Genomic DNA, 21,383 nt, shown 5'->3' on the forward strand with positions numbered 1-21,383 from the left:
TGACAAAGAAGCCCATTCGTCTTGGCTATTCTTCAAAATGGGAAAATCAAGAAAACATGCCAATAAATTGTCTAAAATCTTATTTTATTTTAATTTTGTGTAAAAATATACTTGAATGACTAAGTCACTTTAACTTAATTTAACAATTAATTGGCACTGTTTTGTGTCATTTACTTAAAAGAAATCGTAGCCAATAACTAGGTAGTATATTTAAATTGAAACAGTCTAGTTTAGTTGAACCAGTTGACATAAATAGGTTAATTAATTCTATTGTCATTTTTTAGTGTGTGTGTTGATTCTTAGAAGTTGTCCATAGTGACAGTGAGGGCAACGTTTAGAAGAACTGGAACTGCGACAAACGAGACTGGATGAGGATCCTTGTTTGTTTTCTCACCACACAGTGAGGACGATTTAAAAGGAGGTAAAAAAAATAATAAATCTTAGAAGCTCACTGCTAGAGAACAGCAGAAAAGAGTGGGATCCTCAGCTCTCCATAAAAACCATTAGATGTTTTATTCTGCCCTATCATCACAAACATGTGGAGGTTAGATGACACTAATATTGAACTTTATGGAAATAAATACTCCAGGTGGGTCTGGTTTGAAACACGGGATGTGGAAAAACACCTCATGCCCACTGCTAGGTATGGTGGAGGATCTGTGATGCTGTGGGTCTGGGAACCTTGTTGGGGTGAATGGCATAATGAAGTCTTTGAAATACCAGAACAGTTTGAATAAAATCGGATGGGTTCTACTAGAAAACCGCAAACATTTTTAACAGGATAATGATCCAAATCAAGCTTCTTTCATGGCTGGGTCCATCTAACTCTGATCTGTGACTATTATCCAACCACAAAACAAACTCCTGCTCATTAAGACTGGCTTGTGATGGAGCTCGTTGTGCCTTATCTTTATGGCAATCAGAATCATAGCTGCTGAAGCTTCAGACGAGCAGGATACTTCACAGACAAAAGTGTTTTCGATGAAAGGGAACGCTGCGTGGAGTGGTCCAGCTAACCTCTTGTCCTCATCATTTGTCTTTTTTCTTTTACCAGGTTCTGCTGCTCCAGGGTCCCACAGGGTGAAATCTAATCCTGCCAGCAGCGAGCAGGAGCCAGTTACAGGTCACCAGTCCATCATAAGTTATTTTTGTTATATTTACTGGTGCTCAGTAAACCTACAGGTCATACTTCTGTACACAAAAACAGAGCTGTGTTGTCTCTGTTAATGTGGTTGTTATTGGTTATGACATTTATTTCCCATCTGAGCAAAATCTGTTTTTATTTGTCTGCAGGAATAGTTTAATGCTGAGGGATTATTAAATATTCTGGGTCAAAAATCTGTATCTATGGGGACAAATGTATGCATAACAAACACTTTCAAATGTCTGTGGAGTAAATTAAAGTTGTTTCCTATTCATAGATTTTCATCCTGTTAAACCTTTGCAATTGTCACTCTGGGGGGTTCCTCTGACTGTGAACTATTGTTTATATTTTATGCAAATTTAATCTTTAAGCTCATTGAAATGCTTATGAATGCAAGTGACAATAAGCTATTCACAAGCTTACACACATCAAAAGGTTTTGAAAAGGAACTCTATGGACTTTGCAGGTCATGTTCAGTGTCTCTGCCTTCACATCGGTGAAGGTTTTCTGTTTTTCTGACTCCAGTGTGAGCAATTTGAGATTGTATAAATTAAACTTTTATATATTCTGCCAGCTTGAGGTGAAAGGTACAAGTGTGAAAATGAAAGAAAAGAAATACGAGTTTGTGTTAGAGGAAAATAACACCTTATATCAGCCTAAATGCAGACATAATGTGTGAAAAACAGGCTACACTCACTTCTTCTGTTAGAACTAGTCTGGAGCTGCTAATTAAATAATACACAGATCAACAGCAACTGTGAACAGCAGTGTAAAGGTAGGTAATTACATTTTTGGATCTATGGCTTTGAGAAAGTTGGCTTCAGTGTATTTTATTGGGATTGTAAGTGTTACAGCAACGGAAAGCAGTGCGTAATTGTGAAGTGGAAGGTAAATAATGTGTAGTTTTCAATTTTTTTTTACAATTAAGAATAATCTAAATTGTGTCCAGGCCCCTTTAATCTGATACCCCAAAAGTAAAGGCAATATAACTGATCAGTAAACAGTCATTTAAATGAGGGGTCGGCAACCTTTACAGTCCAAAGAGACATTTCTACATTCGGTCTTACCGTTTAATAAAGTTTGTCAAGAGCCACAAAACCTACCTGATACTCAGGAAAAAGATCAATTAGCACGTTTTTTTTTTTTTTTATATGCACTACATATAAATGGGATCTTTGTGCAATCTTTAACGACAAGGATTACATGTTTCCCTACACTGAAACATAGTGATGGCAGCATAGTTCCTGCGGGATGCCTTTCTTTACCAATGACAGAAGGTCGTCTGAGTTGAGGGAAGATGTATGGAGCTAAATACTGGACAATCCTGGAAGGACACCTGTTAGAGGCTGCAAATGACTTGAGACTGGGGTGGAGGTTGACTTTCCAGCAAAACAACGACCCTCAAAATGCAGCCAGAGCAACAAGGGAATGATGTTAGAATGGCCTAGTCAAAGCCCAGACCTAAAAACTCAGTGGCAACCCTAACAGATGCTCTCTATCAGATCTGCTGGAGCTTGAGCTTTTTAGCAGAGAAAACTGGTAAAACGATTCAGTCGGCCGGTGTGCAAAGCCGGTGCAGTTGTAATTGCAGCAACATGTGATTCTACATTGTTTTAACTGAGAGGCCTGAATGTCACACAAATTCTTACTTATAAACATATTTTACCCTGTGGTGGTCCATATAAAACTCCAACAAGAAAGCATCCCCTCAGAATGATGCTGCCATTCTGTTCAACATTCAGGTGACTATTGGTTAAACTAGATTATTTTTAGGGGCATTAGATTAATACTAGATAGACATGCAGGTGATACTTCTGAGATATAAAAAAAATCCTAATAAAATTGTGTTTTTAATGTTATAAAAACGCATCACACTTCCCGGCTGTTTTAGCACCTAAACTCTGTAATGTGGATGCTCCTCAGATCTCCAAACAAACTCCCACCTGTGGTCCCTGAGTGTCCTACCTGCAGCCAGCTGCATCCAGCCGCAGATCTTGTACACGGTTCCGGTGCTGCAGAAAAAGAAGAGCGCGAAGCAGCCGATGCAGGTGAGCACCAGAACCATGGACATGCCGATGAAGACGGAGGCAGCCTTGAAGGCGCCGGAGGGGATGCTGTTGAACTCCGTGAAGCTGCCCTGACAGACCAGGTCCCGGGAAATCCCGTTCCCGATGCAGTAGTGGTACAGACCGAAGTAGCCCACCTGCGGGGTGTCCGCGCCGTCTCCGATCCAGTAGGGCTGGATGAAGCACACCACGTTGACTATGGCGAAGAGGATGGTGAAGATGGCCCACAAGACGCCGATGGCGCGGGAGTTGCGCACGTAGTTGGTCTGGTAGATCTTCGCAGCCTCCGAGGCGGGGAGCATGGTGGTGGTGGTGGTGGTCGTGGTGCTGGGGGCCCCGGGGACCATGTCCTCTGGACTGTTCTGCTCTGTCCTCTGGATCTGTGCTCAGCAGACGAACATCTGCCTCATCTGGGCTCGGTATTCAGCAGAACTTCTTGCTTCTAGTCGCCTCGTTTACAGCTGCAGCCACAGCATCACTGCATCCTCGCATCCATGGAGTCCTCTCTCCGATTTTTATGCCTCAGTCTGCAGAAAACGAAACGTGCATTCCGGCAAAATCCTTTCCGCGGAAGGTTGTTTTCTCCATCTGCGCTCACATTCATCAGCGGGAAATGTTTCCTCCTGAGCCGGTGTTTGTGACTCCAGCGGGGGGATGACACCTGCCTGATGGGTCCGTCCTCCTCGCCGACAGAGCAACAACTGCAGCTGATCGTACTGAATGAGAGCTGGAGGAAATCCGTGGATATTACAGGGCCAACCCACAGCACTTAATCCTATTCTGACGTAGTGTTATTGCAGCAGGGCGCGAAATCTTAAACTGAAACATTGATGGAATAAAACTGCACTAAACATCATGCATTTCCCACATTTGAATTTTTCATTCTCATTTGCGTATTTATTTTTTTAATTTGCATTTAGGGAAAATATGACAAGCATCAAGGGGTTGGAACATTTATTTCTAAATGTTTTTTTAAAAGTGTGCATCAGTCAGTCGCATATGAATGTTTTTAAAAACAAATTTAAAAAGGAGAAAACAAGTTTATTGATTTAATTACATTTATTAATAGTTTTATTTATTATTCGTATATTTCCTTAGATTAAAAAATGGTCAGTCCTATTTTTTTTGTTTTTAAAAATGTCAGAGGAAAGGATAAGTCTATAGGAATGGCATCAATTATTCATTCATGTTCATATTCATATTGTAGTAGTATTTAGTTTTCAATATTTAGGGAAGATGAAGACAAGTTTCAGTCTCAGTCATGTGCTGGATTGTTTTGTTGAATTTCAGAAAGGATAAAACGAGCTATAAGAAGTTGCAACATTTATTCAAGCTTTTCTTAGTTTAACACATTTTCACTCTGACGATTATTTTTTAAAAGTGAATTTCTGAAAGAAGAGGACAAACTTAAAATAGTTGCAACAGTTATTTATTGGCGTTCTTTATAAATTGTTCTGTCTCATGAGCATACATGTTTTTAAAATATGAATTAAAGATGTGAGAGGAGACACTTTAAAGAGGTGCAACAGTTAATATTCATGATTTTTCTAGACCTTTAAACCTTTTAGTCTCATCTCCCTAATTATGTTTAAAATATGAATTACAAACAAATGGGTATAAATGTGTTAAGACATTTATTTTACGCATTTTCTTAACTGTGGTTTAGTCTCACGTGGAAAGTATGATTTAAAATATAACTTTTATAAAAATGTACCCATGTCAACGAGTTTTTCAGCCAGCTGTTACCGGTAAGCAGTGACGTCGACTGGCAAACTACATTACCCAGAAACCCATGCCTTCATTTGATTGGTTTGCCGAGTGATGACAACGTGTGACGCAATCTGGGAGCGCGGGAATTTTTCGGCAAGGATTTGTTTCGTCTCTCGTTTGATTCCGACTTTTATCGGACTTTAATCGAGATTTTCTGTTTGTTAATAGATTTATTTTCACTTATTAATGTTTCCACATCAGCTCCTCGTGTTTATAGCTTCTATTTTTCAGTGTTAACACTCGTTTGATTTACATTTACGCGTGAACACGTCGCCTCTTCTCCACCAAAAGGAGGGGGGGGGGGGGTATGTATAGTCACTAGCTAAGATAACCTATGGATTATTTTAACCCTCCCCGCCGTTTAACGTGTTTATTTCTATCAGGGAGTGAACAGAGCTGGATGGCAGGGCTGCTAGAGCACCCAGGGTACGACGAGGAGAGGCTGCGGAGGGTGTCAGAGCAGCTGCCCTGCAGAGAGCTCCAGGCTGGGTTGCTGCTGTCGCTTATGGGACAGGTACGAGTCATGGCCCGGTGTGATTACCTGTGTCACCACCAGAAGCTGAAATTATTGATGCTGTTAGATGTTTCTTTTTTCAGTGTGAGATTATTCTTCTACTTTGAAACATTGATTTATGAGTTTTTGCACATCCAGACCAGAGGTGCCAACAAATATGCCAGAAGTAGCTTATATTATTCTCCAAATAAAGATGAGTCCTTATTGCTTAATGTTTTTGTATGAGGAGTTAATGTCCAGCTTTCCACCATAATTCATTGCTCTAATTTATAAATCACATGAGCAGTACTCTTGTATGGAGTCTAAAGAGATGTGTAATTGTGTTTATTCAGCCCCAGCAGTACTGCTACCCTTCACTCTTCATCTATGGTCATCGAGCCTCAGGAAAAAGTCATGTGGTGAACGTTTTTATGAAGGACCTGGAGGTGAGAGAAACACTTTTACGGTTAAAAGAGCGTCGTAAAGAGACACATTTTTTAACATGTGACACACAGAGTTTCAAATCAAATGTTCCCATCCAAATTTAAACCGAAAAATGTTAATCTCCTGTTCATGAGATGCACCAAGTATGAGAACTGGCTGAAAACACAAAAAATAGTGTGTTCTTTAAATCCTTTTGTGAGTTTAAAGTAAAATAGTAATCTCATCATTTTCTGTTAGATTCAAAAATGGCTCCTGGTCAAAATTAATACCATGGTTTTCCAACTATAGCATATCTGTCTTAATCATCTTACCATCCAGTGTAAGAAGAAGATTAAGCTATAATTTGAGTTTTATAGGCTTTAAAAATGTTCTATTCATTTATCCTAAGTTAGATTGTGACAATTGTAGGACATCCAGGACTCATGTCTTCAGAAAGACGTAGAATTTTAGTAGCTGATTTATTTATTTAGGATGTATAGAGGAAAAGAGCTAAGTGTCATCAGCATAACAGTGCATATAAAAAGTAAACAGATTAGGAAATAACTGTGACTTAAACCAATTAAAAACAGTTCCTCTAATCCCAACATATTCAAGTCTTAAGCGCAGATTTGTTTTCTCAGGATTTAGAAATAATAGAGCCAAGGATGTTGAAACTGTATGTCATGTTTTCTAATATTTCCCAAGGAAAGCATAAAAAGAGTAAAAAGAATAGGTCCAAGTCCAAAACCCTGCGGAACACCATACTTGCTTTTATTATAAACGATCAATTTCAGACATGTACAAACTGAACTTAAGTAGTTCTTCTTATCCCAACGTTAGGTTCAAATCTGGGAAGCGGGTTTATTTTCTCAGGGTTTAAGGACGGATTAAGACGAACATCATCAGCTTGATGGTGAAACTCTATATTATGTTTTAAGAGCAAAAAGAATAGGTCCGAGTCCAGAACAATGTGGAACAGCATTAATTTATTACGAAGAGTGGATTCATTATTTACATACACAAACTGAACTTAGAGCGGTTTGTCTTATTCCAACAATATGTTCAAGTGTTTGCATATATCGGGCAGTTAAAGGTTGATCTGTGCATCTCTAAATTAATTACTAGTGTATAAAGGGAAGAAATGGTACAACAAGTAATTATTTTATTTAAAATTTCAGATAATTTAGTTTATTGTACGTTTAATATCTTTGGGGATTTCTTAGTTTTATTATTTATTTTGGATTTCTGAATCAGCTAATAGCAGCTAATAGCTAATAATTTGGTTTGCTTTGTGTAGAAAGGTGTTAATTATTATATTTTTTGCCCCAGAAGCCATTAACTGGTTGATCACTTGTCCTCCTGCCGTCTGCAGCTTCCTCATGTCACAGTCAGCTGTGTGGAATGCGTTTCTGTGGCGCTGCTGTTTGAAAAAGTGCTGCAGTCTTTCTTCGGTGGCGACGCCGCCTCGCTGCTTCCCCGCAGTCCTTCCCTCTCAGACTTTGTTCGCATCTACAGACAGCAGTCCTCCCAGTCTCCTGCCAAACAGACGCGATACATCGTGAGTTGCTCGCAACCATCTCTAATCATTAAATGCCCCAATCTATGACACTTATTATGTGCATACTAATGTGATTAGGTGTAGTAAATTGGGACATTTTTTCGCTGGTAAGTTGTCTACATAAAAGGCCTCAATGAAGCTCCCAGAAACAGGCCTTGTGTGTTTTTCAGGTAATGGAGAAAGCTGAACTTCTAAGAGACGCTGATGTCAATCTTCTCCCTGCTCTCCTCCGTCTTCAGGAGCTGGTGAGCATTTTCTTTATTTATCGTTGGAGGCTCTTCATTGTTGTTGTACTGTTCAGATGATGAAGAGACCCTCGAAGAGCTTCGTTTGTAATGAATAACCTTGAGGTGAGAGGTATGAGTTATTTCATAATGCTGTTAGGAAAGAGGGATGGCAGCCTCTCACTGCATTTAATTAAACGCTCTCACCATATTTCCTCTTGTAAAAGCTGAGAACCTGTCTCTGCTTCAGTGTTGGTGCAGTTGAAAGTGATAATTAGGGTGTAGATTTATGACTATTTCTGCTTTCTCCTTCACAAGTTCAGATACTTTTCTGTTCAATATCACAGATGTAACTTAGAACCTCACACTTCCACCACCATTTTCAGTATGATGGTTCTGGCCTTGGACCTCTCCCATGGAGGCCGTATTTGCCCTGTTTCTCTTTCCTATTATTAAATCATGACCTCTGATCTGAACTGAGGCAGTGAGACCTGCAGATGTTTCGATGTTCTGGGATGTTTTGTGACCTCCTGGTTGAATTGTCAAAGTGCTCTTGGAGAAATTTTGGTTGACCTTCTCTCCTGGGAGCATTTGCTGCTGAGTGTTTTCTCCAGTTGTGGATTATGGCTCTTACTTTGGTTTGCTGGTGTCCCAAAGTCGTAGAGATGGTTTCGTGACCCTTTCCACACTGATAGAAGTCATTAACTTAGTTTTCTAGTGTTTTTGAATCTTTTTAGATGATGTGTTGCTTTATGAGATATTTCAACCATCAGAGAGGTTCCGTTTAAAGTATTTATTATATCTGAAGGTCAGATGATTTTGGTTTCAATCAACTTAGTTGTAGTTCTTTTTACGACTTCCCAACCTTACCACCTTAGAAAGTGTCACCAAATATATTGCAGGTATAGAGAGCCTTAATGCTTGCTGCTTAAATAATTAGCGAACACTTATTGCGGTCCAAGCTGTTCTTCTCTGATATATTGGCAGAGTGATGCTGCAACGCCAATAAATTTGCGATATATTGTGCAACCCTAGTCTAAATAAACTTGTTCATACGTTAACAAACTTTGTAGACGTTGCATTTTGACAATATTAACCTCTACAGGATCAGATTGTTTCAGTTCAATGTGATCTAATGATGGCGACCGTTTGCACAGGTTAGAAGAGCAAAGTGTGTCTTTCACCGCCTTGGTGTATAAACTGCCGCTGCAATGCAGCCAAGGAAACTCTCAATGTCAAAACTTAATGTTTCAAATTTAGGTCCAGTAATTAAAACCTGCCCCGTCTTTTGCCTCAATCAACTCAAATTCATTTCCATAACATAACAGACAGGAAACATCGGAGAGAGAGAGAGAGAGAGAGAAATGGCTGTATCCATGGATACACCCTTTCGCCTCACTGAAATGTGTTGTTAAACAAAACCGCACGTTTGTGGCATTTTATTTTTAGGTGAAGGACAACGTCAGCGTCATCCTGCTCAGTGAAATCGTTTGGGACAAGTTCAGACCCAACACCGGCTGCTTTGAGCCTCTTCTGCTTCATTTCCCAGACTACAGTAAAGGTATCAGCTCTCACGTCTTTCTGCATAATGATGCTGTCACTTGTAGTGTGGGACCAGAGAGATGTTCCTGTGATTTTCTTCTAACACCTCGAGCAGCGACTGCAGGGACATATTTCATTATGAATTATCATGAGAATAAACTGTGCTGATGTGCTGTCCTATATAGCCAGACTTTAGTGTAATATTTAAGTGCATTTTCTTTGCACGTCTGCATTTGAAGTCATTTTCACTTCAGAAGATTTTATTTTGAAGCCATTTAAAAGTCCGACCTATGAATCCTTCAAGCCGGACCTCCAGGGATGAATGTTTGTCATGTTGACATCTAACGGTAAGCAGACTTGTCTACATTTTGTCACTTTACAGATAAACTGTTTCTGACAGACCAACATGAAGAATGCTGGTGTCTGAAAATTTTCCTGAATAAAAAATGTGATGCTGCACGGTGGTGCAGTTCGTAGCAATGAAGGTATTGGGTTCGAATCCCAGCCTGGGGTCTTTTTCCATGTTCCTCCTCGCTCATGTTTCAGTTCTCTCCAGGTTTTTGGACTGCCTCCTCTTGCAGTCCAAAAACACCACGGTAATGTTGATTGGTTACACTTAATTGCACTTTGGTGTGTGTGTGTGTGTGTGTGTGTGTGCGCGCTCGGTTGTTTGACCTGTGTGTCCCTGTGACAGACTGGCAACCTGTCCAGGGTGTCCCCTGCCGCTTGCCCAGTGGCCGATGGTTAGAAGGTCAAGCAGTGTGAATACTTTTAAAAGGTGCTATATTTTCTGAAACCTTGCATTCAGTGGATGATCGGAAGAAACTTGCTCATCGTTAACATTTGGGGGGGCTGGAGGGACATCTAACTGTGTTGAGGGAGGATATGAACATGACGGGTGTGACGGAGGATGATGGTGAAGAGGAGGTGATGATGGTTCGTCTCTCAAGTCCTATAAAAGATATATAGACAAGATCGCATTTTGTTGTATGCTTATTTTTATCCCTAAAATTTTTATTTCACTTTAGGTACAAAACTACTTTTGACACTTTTTGTAAGTGCAGCAAAAACATTTGTGTTTTCTCACAAAAGGTCTCTAAAGGTACCCTTGACAACAGTCTGTGGAGGCTAAAAACTAGCAAACAAAGCAGCCAGTCTTGAAAAAACCAGAAAACGTTGATCTGTTCTGCTTTGGTTTTGTAGGACTTCTCTTTCTGCGTGACCCTGATGTGTCCAACTTTTATCTGTTTGTAGGCGAGCTGCAGCAGATTTTGTCCACAGACCGACATCCTTCATATTCAGCAGAGTTTTACTCCTCCTACATCAACATGCTGCTGGGGGTCTTTTACCCCATCTGTCGGGACCTCAGAGAGCTGCGGCACCTGGTGAGAAACACACACCTTACTGGGTTACTGTGGGCTTTTAAACTGGTTTCATTCATCAGTCATTTTTCTTGTTTTGTCCCATTTCAACCAGGCGGCCCTCAACTTTTCAAAATTCTGTGAGCCCGTCGCAGCAGGGAAAGGTAGAGCTATGAGTACAGGAGCGTCTTAAAACATGAGAATATCATGAAAAAGTTCAATATGTCTTGTTTCTGATTTCAGAGAGTGAAACTCATATATAGGTTCATCACAGTGAAATATTTCTAGCCTTTATTTCTTGTCATTTTGATGATTATGGCTTACAGATGATGAAAACCCAAAATTCAGTGTCCTCCGTGACCTTCGGGTCATCTGCATCTTTGTCTTGACAATATAACACAGATTCTCTATGGGGTTCTGGTCAAAAGAGCTCAGCAACACCATTGTCATTGAACCAGATTCTGGTACCTTTAGCAGTATGGGCTGGTACCATGTTCTGTTGGGAAATGAAATCAGCATCTCCATAAAGCTTGTCGGTAGAAGGAAGGATGAAGTGCTCTAAAATGTCCGGGTTAACGGCTGCGTTGACTGTAGACTTAAGAAAACCCAGTGGACCAGAACCAGCAGATGAAATGACATCCCAGATCATCACTGACTGTGGAAACCTCAAACTGGACTTCAAGCAATGTGGATTTTGTCCCTCTGCAATCTTCCTCCAGACTCTGGGACCTTTATTTCAAAATAAAATGCAGACTTTACTTTTATTTGGAAAGACAAGTTTGGACTGGAAGGACTGGAAGACCTGGACTGAGGAACAGTCCAGGTCTTTGTCTCCTCAGTCCGAGAAGCCCATGTCTAGTATTAGTCTATGCACGGTGGCTCTTGCCAGTGCCTTTTTTCCTTTCACTCAACTTTCTATGAATCTGCTTGAATACAGCGCTCTATGAACAACCAGCTTTTTTAGCAATGACCTTTTGTGGCTTCCCCTTCTTGTTGAGGGTGTCAATGACTCTTCTGGACCTGTGGTCCAGTCAGCAGTCTTCCTCATGATTGTGTTCTACTGATTTGAACTGAGAGACCATTTAGAGGCTCAGGAACCCTTTGCCGGTGTTTCTTTGTTATCTGTGAACCATAAATCAAAATTAAAAAATATTGAAATATTCCACTCTGTGCAATGAATCTATATGAGTTCTACTTTCTGAAATACGTGAGAAAAATTATTGAACTTCGTTATGATTTCCTAATATTTTAGATGTACCTGTATAATTGTATTGGATAACTGCAGTTTGCATCTTTTAAAATAAGCCCAAAGCAGAAAAGAAATTTTGGTAAAAACGAATGAGTTTCTGTTGGTGTTCAGTGAAGGAGACGGACACACACAAGCTGTGGAAATACATCGAGCCTCATCTGAAAAAAGCCATGCAGACAGTTTACCTTCGAGAGGTGTCCAGGTTTGACTTTTTACCTCAGTTTGCTCCTTAACTAACCTCTGATATTCTGCTGAAATAAATCACAACGCGGTGCGTGGTGTTTTGCCTTCGTTTAGTCTTCAGTGGGAGCAGATGGAGGAACATGAGACCGGAGCCCTGAGAGGTGCCAACACACAGAAAGCATTTTATTCACAAGTGTTAGAAGACTATAAATAAAGGTGAAGTGTGTGATGGTACTGGCTGATCGGATCCGTCTCCTCCCTTCAAAGGTTTATCAGCTCACACTCATGTTGAACTTCCCTATTACTCCAAGTTCCTGCTGATTGCTGCCTATCTGGCGTCCTACAACCCTGCCCGCACAGATAAACGCTTCTTTCTGAAGGTAATTTATCTCTCTAGAGGGTTTCACCTGCAGATGTCCTGTTGTTTAACTGAATGAAGGGTCTTGGTAAAGTGTGTTGTGTAGACTTCGCTTGATGTGCTCTGTTTTCTCCCTCTAGCACCACGGTAAAATAAGAAAAACAAACTTCTTGAAGAAAAACGAGAAGGTGATCACCGTTGCCTTACCCGGCTGTTATCGGCTCATGTTTTACCCACAGCTGTGTCTTAAGGTAAAGCACATCTACTCACTGTTTTTCAGACGAGTAACCACCTTCTGGGGCCGAAGCCCTTCCCTCTGGACCGCTTGCTCGCCGTTTTCTACAGCGTGGTGGACAGCCGAGTCGCTCCGACTGCCAGCATCTTCTCCCAGGTCAGAGCCCAGCAGGTGGTTCTGTCATGCTGTAGTCAGGAGTTTTTAGATCTGAAGTTCAAGCACAACCATCCAGGCTGGAAAACTCTGTGATTTAGCCTTAAAGTAATGTGAAGGGACTGTGTATTTAGTTTTGTTTTAAGAATAAACAGTTTTTAGTGAATTATCCACATCAACAAGCTGGAAAAGCTGTCTGTTGTAGAGGTAAATTCTTTCTCCTCTTTGTCTCTGTTTAGATCTCCTCTCTGGTGACTTTGCAGCTGCTGACTCTGGTCAGCCACGACGACCAGCTCGATACACCCAAGTACAAATGTGCCGTTTCCCTGGATTTTATTTCTGCCATATCCAGGTGAGCGTGTGGCTGCTCCTCTCTCATCCTCCCGAGTTATTTAAGGGGAACTGAACCTAACAGAGTCCTGTGTGGTGTGGTTTATTTTCCAGGACGGTGAACTTTGATATTGTGAAGTATCTGTATGATTTCCTGTGAGGCTGCGGTGCGTGAAGGAGAGGTGACGCATGGTGACTGTAAGATAAAGAGAGGTGTAGTTCTGCAGGACAAGAGTTTGGCTCAAGGAGAAACCCAGACTGCTGTTAGGTGTCGCTGCCACCTTGTGGCTAAAAGGTGACCTTATTGTTTTTGTATTATTTGTGACCATGTTAAATTTGCATTTGTATAAAATAAATACTATACTGCCACATTAACTTTCTTTATATTTATTTAAAGCTCACATGGTAGTTTTTCCTTATTTACAGTAACTATCCAAATGTGGCATTTTGTGTTTGAAATGTCATGTTTGTATCAAAGGAAAAATAGCCGGTTAATTATTTATAAATAGCAGACATACAAATAAAAGCACAAAACATTTAGTTTCAGAAATGCAAATGAAGATGACTGCATCACCTGCCTGTGGAGCGGTTTTCCTGACGTGAAGCGATCCTGGCAACATTCAGGAGAGCCTTTGACCTTTGCTCCGAGGCAGGAATGCATCTCTTTGTCTTTTTACCTTTTTAAACCACAGCTTGCAGTTTCATGCCTCCTACCTCAGCAGTTTTTACATTTTATTCTTACATATTCTTGATTTATTTTAGGTCCTTTCATGTGACCTTTGCTTTGGTTGTTTTCTGTGCCAATGACCTCCATTTAAAAAGCTTTTTTGCTGTTTTTTTTTCTGTCATCACTGCAATTTGAGTTATTACATTTTATTTAGTCTCTAGCGTAAAAATCCCTCCATGTTTTCCTGTTTATTATTAAATATATTTTCCATGTACTGTAAGTCTACAAACTTACATAGTATTTTTGACATTTTTTATTTATTCATTTGTATCAGAACCACTTCCAGGTTCAGATAAAACCCCCCAACAGAACTCTTTGCATATATGATATATCTCCATCTCAGTCTGTTTGCTTTAGCTGCTAATTTTATGTAAAAATCTACAAAGTGGACGTTTTAAAAGTATTCATACCCCTTGAACTCCCCATGTTGTCCTCAACAGACGTTCACTGTATTTATTGAGTTTTATTAACCATGTGAATTTGTTCGGTCTTTAACTTTCATTCATTTTCTATACATTTTTACAGTCTGCGTTTTTGTAAAAATGCCTCCAATGGTTAGATTTTTAGATGTCCTCAGAAACGTTTACATGTGACTTTATCAGTAGAAATAAAAAATAATTTACCTTTTTTATTTAAAGGTACAGTTCATTTAATCAGGACAAAACTCTAGTTTTCACATCGTGTTTTTATTGTTTTTTTCTCAGTGTATAAATAGACAAAAGCTGAAAATCAAACATACTGTTCAGTGTTTCAACTGAAGGCACCAGATGAGCACAGCTGACAACAGAACCAGGATATTCCTGACCTCTGTCTTCATGCTGATTTTTAAGCCAACCCTTCAGTCAAAGAAACACCCACCCACGCCCTCTTTTTCATTTCTGTTTTTAAAACGTGGAAAAAAAGTTAAGGATAGAGAATCAAATCCCCATTCTCCATCAATTGGGGTCTAATGTTTAGCCCCCTGCAGAGTCGGTAGTTTCCTCCTGCAGACCCCGCAGGTGAGAGCGGGTAAATAGATTGGACTAATTTGATGCAGAGGGACTTTGGTTCAGAAAATAAAAGCAGATCTGTGGAGCTCAGTTGAGTGTGTAATTTCCATTCAGCTCCACCATCGTATCCCTCTGGGTGGAGAAGTGGACCTCTGGAGAGGTCATCCTTCATGCCAGGGCGGCCTTATGACTCTTATAAACCAAGGACAATGACCGGAGTGAGTCAGCCCGTTTTAAAGTGCATGAGTGTCCCTCATTAGAAGATTAAATTTAGGACATGTCTGTGTTGTCAATAGTACGGCCTCATAGGCAGAGCTGTGAATGAGGATGAGGTAGTTGGGGCGGACAGAACCTAAACACTGTGCCTCCTGCTGTGGATTATAGCCATAATATGACGGAGGTCCAGACTCTTCATCATCACTTCCATGAAGTCTCCATCACTGCGAGCGCCTTCCACAAACTCCTCCAAAGAGAGCTCACCTGTTCAGAGACACGCTGTCAGAATAAATTCAATTCAGTTTATTTATTTATTTAGTGCCAATTCACAACACGTGTCGTCTCAAAGGTTCTTCACAAAGTCAGGTTCATACATTCCAATTAATCGTAACCATTGAACAGTTCAGTCAGATTCAGTTATTTATTCAAATTGGATAAAAAGTTTTTCTATCTAAGGAAACCCAGCAGATTGCATCCAGTCAGAGACTTGTAGCATTCACTCCTCCTGGATGAGCATGTTGCTGAGAATAAATGTGGCCAAAAGAAAGTACACCCTCTAGCAATTCAAGGGTTGAATCTTTAACCGCTTCTAAAGGGATTAAATCTAACCTCGTGTAGAAAAACAATCAAATCCCAGATTTTAAAGTGGGTGTACTTTCTTTTTGTCCAGAGCTTTTGCTTCATTTAATTGGCGGCAACATATTAAACATTAAGTAAGAGACTTCAGAAACTGATGACTCATTTACAGACAAAACTTTCACTTTAATAGTTTTTTAAAGTAGAATACTCAGTAGAGTACTAAAATTGACAGTTTTTCTCCTTTTAAGATAGATTATCACTTTAAATTCATTTTCTATGGTTAAAAATAAAAGAGGAAAACCATTTTAATACCATAAATGCTTTAAAACATCACTATGTGGAACTAAGTTAAGGAACGAAACAGTTTGATCTATCGCTGAAATATATCCAACTTTATGTAGTAAAAGCTGGAGTATGGTCTGTTTTTACTTGACCAACTGTAGCTACGCTTAATTATGTGGCAGTTTTAACTCTTAAATGAAAGATTTGAGAATACTGATTTGATAACAATGATCATTCTAATAGCTACAGCATCCTAAAGTGATGTTTTAGTAGGTTTAAAGACCTTGGAGGATTTTCTGAGGTTTTTATAAATATCTCCCTCTGTTCCCATCAGATAATCCTGGATGTCCTATGCGTTTTCTTTCTCCTCCTTTCTTGTTAGAGCAACATGTCAGACGTGGCACCACAAGAAGAGACATATAAAGTTCTGGTCCATCCTAGAGATACGCTGTCATCGCTGTCCAATGTGATCAGCTGAGCCCAGACAGCCCGTTTGTTTTTGTCATGATTACCGTTCGCTTGGAGGAGACTGTTTTCTAAGTAACTGCTGAGAAACCGCTTCCTTATCATCCACTTCTGTAGCTAAAGCCTCTTACATTTATTTGCCATTATTTTGTCTCATGGTCGGGAATGAGATACTAAATACTCCATCTAAACATCCATGCCTACTAGACAGAAACCTGCTGTCTTCTGTCGTTCCTTAGAGAAACCGGGCCGGTCACAAGGACGACGAGCCAAGACTCCTTTGGCACAGAGATAAGGACCTGGACGTAGGTCCTGCTTGCTGGCTGAGAGCCTGAGATCCAGAAAGCAAGTGACGTCTCCATTGACATGAAGTGGCTAAATATTATTAATTTGCTGAACTGGACAAGAACATAGTATGAGGAAGACAAAACTTCAAACCCATCCCCCTTTCTCTTAGCTTCAGATAAGATGAAAATCAGATCAAGCAGAGATCTTTTCAGGGTCTCATGAACATTTGTTGAAGTCTAGACAATCATTGTCTTAATCAAAAGAATAACAAGCCATAATGGCTCAATATGTTTGACCTAAAATCGAGACTAAACAACTCGTCCCATCAGAAATCTGACTTGTACATCTCTATTAATCTGGATGTACTTTGCAAACTGCAGGAAAAACTTGATATTTATTGTTTTAACGAGTTAATAAGGAGCTTTATAATTCTCAGTATGCAATATGAATAATGTTTTTATGCAGTTTAATAAAGTAACTGTTGGTTGATTTAAAACAGGGGGCTTATAGAGGACCCGCAAATATTTTAGCATCTGTCCACACATCACTTTTCATGTCTTATTTTTCTACAAACACTAAATAGAAATCACTACACTACAGTCCAGATCAGTTCTTGTTCAGGTGAACTTAGAAGTTGTTCTTTGTTTTGTCTTTACTTGACCTTTTCTTGGTTTCCTTAATGTCAGACTGAATTCAAAGTGGGATTTGGAAACTGGATCAGGCACCGAACGTCAACCGCCCCCGCTGTACTCACCATCTCCATTAACGTCAATCCTATCGAAGACTCTGTTGGTGAACTCTTCTGCGGTTGAGTCCTGATTGTCGTTCCCGTTGATTGCCCGGATGGCCTGGAGGAGAGGAATTAAAATCAGCGCGTCGCACTGAGAAGGAGATTTAAGAAACGTGCAGGGAGAGGGCTGTGACGCTACCTTGATGATGTTCAGGAGTTCATAGCGGTCGATGCAGCCGTTTCCATCCACATCGTAGAGCTTGAAGTACCAGCGAAGCTTGTGCTCCATCTTTCCCCGCATCACCAGACTCAGAGCCGCCACGTACTCCATGAAGTCTATGTAGCCATCCTGCAGAGATCAGTGTTACATTTGTGCCAAATGTTAGATTATAATCCATAACTATACCTTCTTGGCATTTACTTTTTTTATTTATTCAAAGCTTTAATAAGTGAAGCAGCACACCGCCTTCCTGCTGCTTCACTGATCCTTTGCCAAGACAGATTATCTCCTGGACTGTCTATGCCACAACAATCTCAGCATCAAAGCATCGTCTCGGGGATAATCTCCTTGTTCAATCAAGCCGCAGATTACAGCGGCCTTTTGTTGGCCCAAGGAGGGAGTAAATATAGCTTCTGAGACTGAAATCCTGTGACGACCCTGTCAGTCGCACAAAGTTGCTCCCAATTAAACTGAAATTGGGCCGAAAGCTTGTAGCTGGGAGGTTGATTTAAAGGCCTGCTTCGCTGGAGTGGACATAAATTAGATCTAACAAGTTTTCTTGTTGCATACATTTAAGGAAGCCTCAAGAACAGATGTTTTAAAGAGTCATGCTGGAAATGTGACGGTTATTTCTAAAATGATAAGCTGCTTAGTTTTACAGATGAACAGAGTCCTGGAGCCTTTTAAATAATTTTGTGTTTTTTGCTGCTGCATTGGCTGAAGCAAACTTCTGAAATCACTGCCAATTTGAATTGCAGAATTAGTTATAGCAGGATTAGTTGTCAAACTAACTGTTGTATTTAGTAAATCTGTGAAGATAAAATGTCCCCATTTCATTTTATGATTTTAAAGAATGAGATAAAAAAAATAATTCTTTAAGATTTAGGTTGCTTATGATCTGATACAGTTAAGACAAGAAATACAATACCAAAAAGTTTTAGCTTTATTAACAGTTTTAAATGTCTTTAAAAAGAAGATTAACTTTAACAAAATTTAAGACAAAAGTTGGAACAACAAGATTTTTCCCTAAATATGTGTAAAACTAGTGCATTTGTTAAATTGTTTTGTGTAAATGTAGTTTCTGTTAGATCAGCCAGGCCAGCAGGGGGCCCTAATCAGCTGCGATGTTTTCTGATACGCTCCATTTTTTTCAGCAGTAGTGTCCAGAGCCAGTCTTAACGGTGACCTGCATGGTTTGGATGTTTCACTGGTTCAACACACCTGAATTAAATCAATTAGCTGTTCTTGCAGAACTTGACGTGTTCAGGAGCCAATTCAACCGAACAGGAACACAAACTTAAACATCGGCCCTGTAAAAAAAAAAACGACTGGACGCCCCTGCATTACAGCTTCTAAGAGTTTAATGCCGTTTAATGTTGTTTTTCAGTCCCAGTTTGGTAGTTTTATGCAATTCTTTTCCTCTTACATTTATTTTATGCGTCTATTTTATTTAGTAGTTAGCAATAATTGCCTTTATTGTAATTAGATTTTTTTTCCCCAGAAAAATATGCATTTCTTCTTTACATCAAAAAGTATAAAAGTTTTCTTTCTTAGTTTTTTAACGAAATAAGACGGAGAACTAAGCACCTAAAATTAATTACGGTCTGTGTGTTTAGTTTTTTTTTAGAGACCCAAAAGTAAAAATGCAGACTATTAAACATGTGAAGGAAAAACCTTTTGGTGTAAATACTTAAAAAAAGCAGGAAAAAACGACATTTTGTTCTGTTTTAACTGACCTTGTTCATGTCAAACGTTCGGAACATCTGCTCTATGTAGGCATTGGCCTCTGAGTCCAATCCTTTCAGCCCGAAGAACTGCTTGAACTCGTGCAGAGTGAGCTGCCCCGATGGACACTCCGTCATGAACTTCTTGTACCACAGGTGCATCTCCACCGCCTGCAGGTCGTCCACGGTGCACCCGTTGGAGTTGCCCATGTCTCTTAACAGCTGGAGGTGCAAACTGCTGCTGCTGCTCAGACTTCACTGCCAAATTGGTCTACTGTGAAGCGGATCTTATCCCTGTTCACAGTCACCTCAACACCTTTAGGTTGAGGGTGGTACTTGGCAAGGGCCTTTTGTAGTTTTGCAGATCTCCACGCCCACTTGACATTCTCCTTGGTTTTAATCTCTGGCTGTAATCCAGGAAAACATGCAGTTGATTAGCTTAATCCCTCCATTAAAAGGGCAGAGTGGCCTTCCCGCCTTTGCCCGGGGATGTGCTGACACGCATGATGCAGGTTTCATCCCTCATGTGCCAACATGCATCATGGCTGATGAGACATATTGTACTTCATGCGGACTGGATAATGAGTGGTGCAGCTTTAACGACCACGAGGCACAATGGAGAAAACGCTAGGGGTCTACTGCTCCTTCCAGTAGTACAAGCATTCCTCCTTACACATTATTGAGGCTGATTAGCTCTTACTAATTGTCCTGTCATACACATGAACCTTTACCATGCTAACCGAGGTCTGCCTAATCTGAGAAGGAGCTGCTGGGTTTTGAGCATCGCATGGTCTGACCTTCGGGGGAATTTCCCGGGACTTCCTCTTCTGGGAAAATTGGCAACTAAGTGCTTTCCACTTGCTCTTCCAACTGCTTCTCTTAGGTCCTTGCTGACGTCTTTCCCTCTTGGCATTGTGTCAACACTTCTGTGCTAAGGAAGCAGCTAGGGTGTACTTATCTAATGTGTATAGGCCCTTACAACCCTGGTGCCTTTTTCCTTTTCATAACCTCAGAAGCCTTCATAGAACATCTATATTTATATAGAGCTTAATTTACATTCAGACGGACACTTTTTTAAGAGCTAGGCGATATGAACAAAAAGGTTAACATTATTATCACAATACAACTCCAAATTGACAATCCAATTATTAAGAAAGTATCTTTTTCAATGGAAACTAAAAGATTAAAATAAACAATAACTTATTCTAAGTACAGATTTCCCCCTTATGCAGTCCATTTTGGTGTACCCCAAGGTTTTGTTTAGGGGCTGCTGCTGTTTTTACTGTATTTAAACATTTTGCTTTCTTTACCAGCAGTATATTGAGGCACAAAACCCATTTGCAATATTGTATAAAAGTGTAATTATGTTTCCGCACAAGAATAAAATAATACTGGTTGCAGTCTGTTCTCTAAACAATGCTTATATTTTGCCTGATTGGCTCTTGAGTTGCCCAACTTATTGAATTTTAAAGCCTACCGTTATTTTCTGTTCAATAACATTTTGCAATTGCAAATGTTATCAAAATTGAAATTTATTTGAGTATTACAGTAAAGAGGGCTGAAAACATATGCCACACTTTTCAGATATTTTTTGTTTTTGCAAATTAATTTACCTGTAGCAAAACATGAAAATTGATGTTCACAGATGGTCTCCATCCAGTCTGACTGAGCTTGAGTTATTTTGTATCAAAGATTGGGTTAATGTTTCAGTCTTGATGTGCAAAGCTGGTAGAGACACACTCAAAAAATGCATGAACAGACACTGCGATAGAAAAACATAAATGTATTATCCTACCATTACAATAAAGAAAATTAAGTTTATGAATGCTGGCTGACCAAATGTATATTTTTAATTACATCTGTATAGTTTTACTATAAAAATCCCTGAAAAACTGCGAGCGAAACGGAAAAAGGATCGGTCCGAAGCTTTTTCCAGGTCATTTGCAGCTTTAACTGTGTTTCTTTCCACAGGTAAAGAGATTACAGAAGATTAGTAAAGACGTTTATTTCAATACAGCACACTTAGAGTTCAGGAGAACACGTTCAGAAAGCCATATGATCTATGTATGAGTGG

The 21,383-nt window shown here is 39.9% G+C and overlaps 3 protein-coding genes across 7 annotated transcripts in view; 1 reads left to right on the forward strand and 2 right to left on the reverse strand.

Moving 5' to 3' along the window:
• Nucleotides 1-4,170, reverse strand: part of lhfpl3 (LHFPL tetraspan subfamily member 3) — a 48,746-nt gene extending 44,576 nt beyond the window's left edge. Inside the window, exon 1 of the mRNA XM_047389383.1 lies at nt 3,110-4,170. Within this exon, the coding sequence (XP_047245339.1) occupies nt 3,110-3,557 (448 nt within the window). The 5' untranslated portion in view covers nt 3,558-4,170. The remainder of the gene's footprint in view (nt 1-3,109) is intronic.
• On the forward strand, nt 898-17,446 carry orc5 (origin recognition complex, subunit 5). 5 transcript variants are annotated; one of them, XR_007041996.1, is made up of 16 exons: nt 898-1,123; nt 5,364-5,494; nt 5,827-5,919; nt 7,269-7,454; nt 7,625-7,699; nt 9,128-9,239; nt 10,475-10,605; nt 10,697-10,745; nt 11,942-12,032; nt 12,128-12,174; nt 12,281-12,393; nt 12,512-12,559; nt 12,652-12,762; nt 12,999-13,111; nt 13,204-13,384; nt 17,322-17,446. XR_007041996.1 is itself a non-coding variant. In XM_047389375.1 (15 exons), the coding sequence occupies exons 1-15, from the start codon at nt 913-915 to the stop codon at nt 13,247-13,249; spliced, it is 1,557 nt and encodes a 518-aa protein (XP_047245331.1). In that variant the 5' UTR covers nt 898-912; the 3' UTR covers nt 13,250-13,464. The 5 variants fall into 5 exon arrangements, 3 of the variants coding, with proteins under 3 accessions (XP_047245331.1, XP_047245333.1, XP_047245332.1); XR_007041995.1 differs by lacking the exon at nt 17,322-17,446 and adding an exon at nt 13,631-14,443; XM_047389375.1 differs by lacking the exon at nt 17,322-17,446 and having other exon boundaries at nt 13,204-13,464.
• guca1a (guanylate cyclase activator 1A) lies at nt 14,484-19,676 on the reverse strand. The gene is made up of 4 exons (XM_047389384.1): nt 19,322-19,676; nt 17,565-17,714; nt 17,390-17,483; nt 14,484-15,285 (listed from the first exon to the last, which is right to left on the reverse strand). The coding sequence occupies exons 1-4, from the start codon at nt 19,517-19,519 to the stop codon at nt 15,158-15,160; spliced, it is 570 nt and encodes a 189-aa protein (XP_047245340.1). The 5' UTR covers nt 19,520-19,676; the 3' UTR covers nt 14,484-15,157.
• Nucleotides 19,677-21,383: the final 1,707 nt, after the last annotated feature.

The sequence above is a fragment of the Girardinichthys multiradiatus genome, chromosome 17, assembly GCF_021462225.1.
Source record: "Girardinichthys multiradiatus isolate DD_20200921_A chromosome 17, DD_fGirMul_XY1, whole genome shotgun sequence".
Taxonomy (NCBI): domain Eukaryota; kingdom Metazoa; phylum Chordata; class Actinopteri; order Cyprinodontiformes; family Goodeidae; genus Girardinichthys; species Girardinichthys multiradiatus.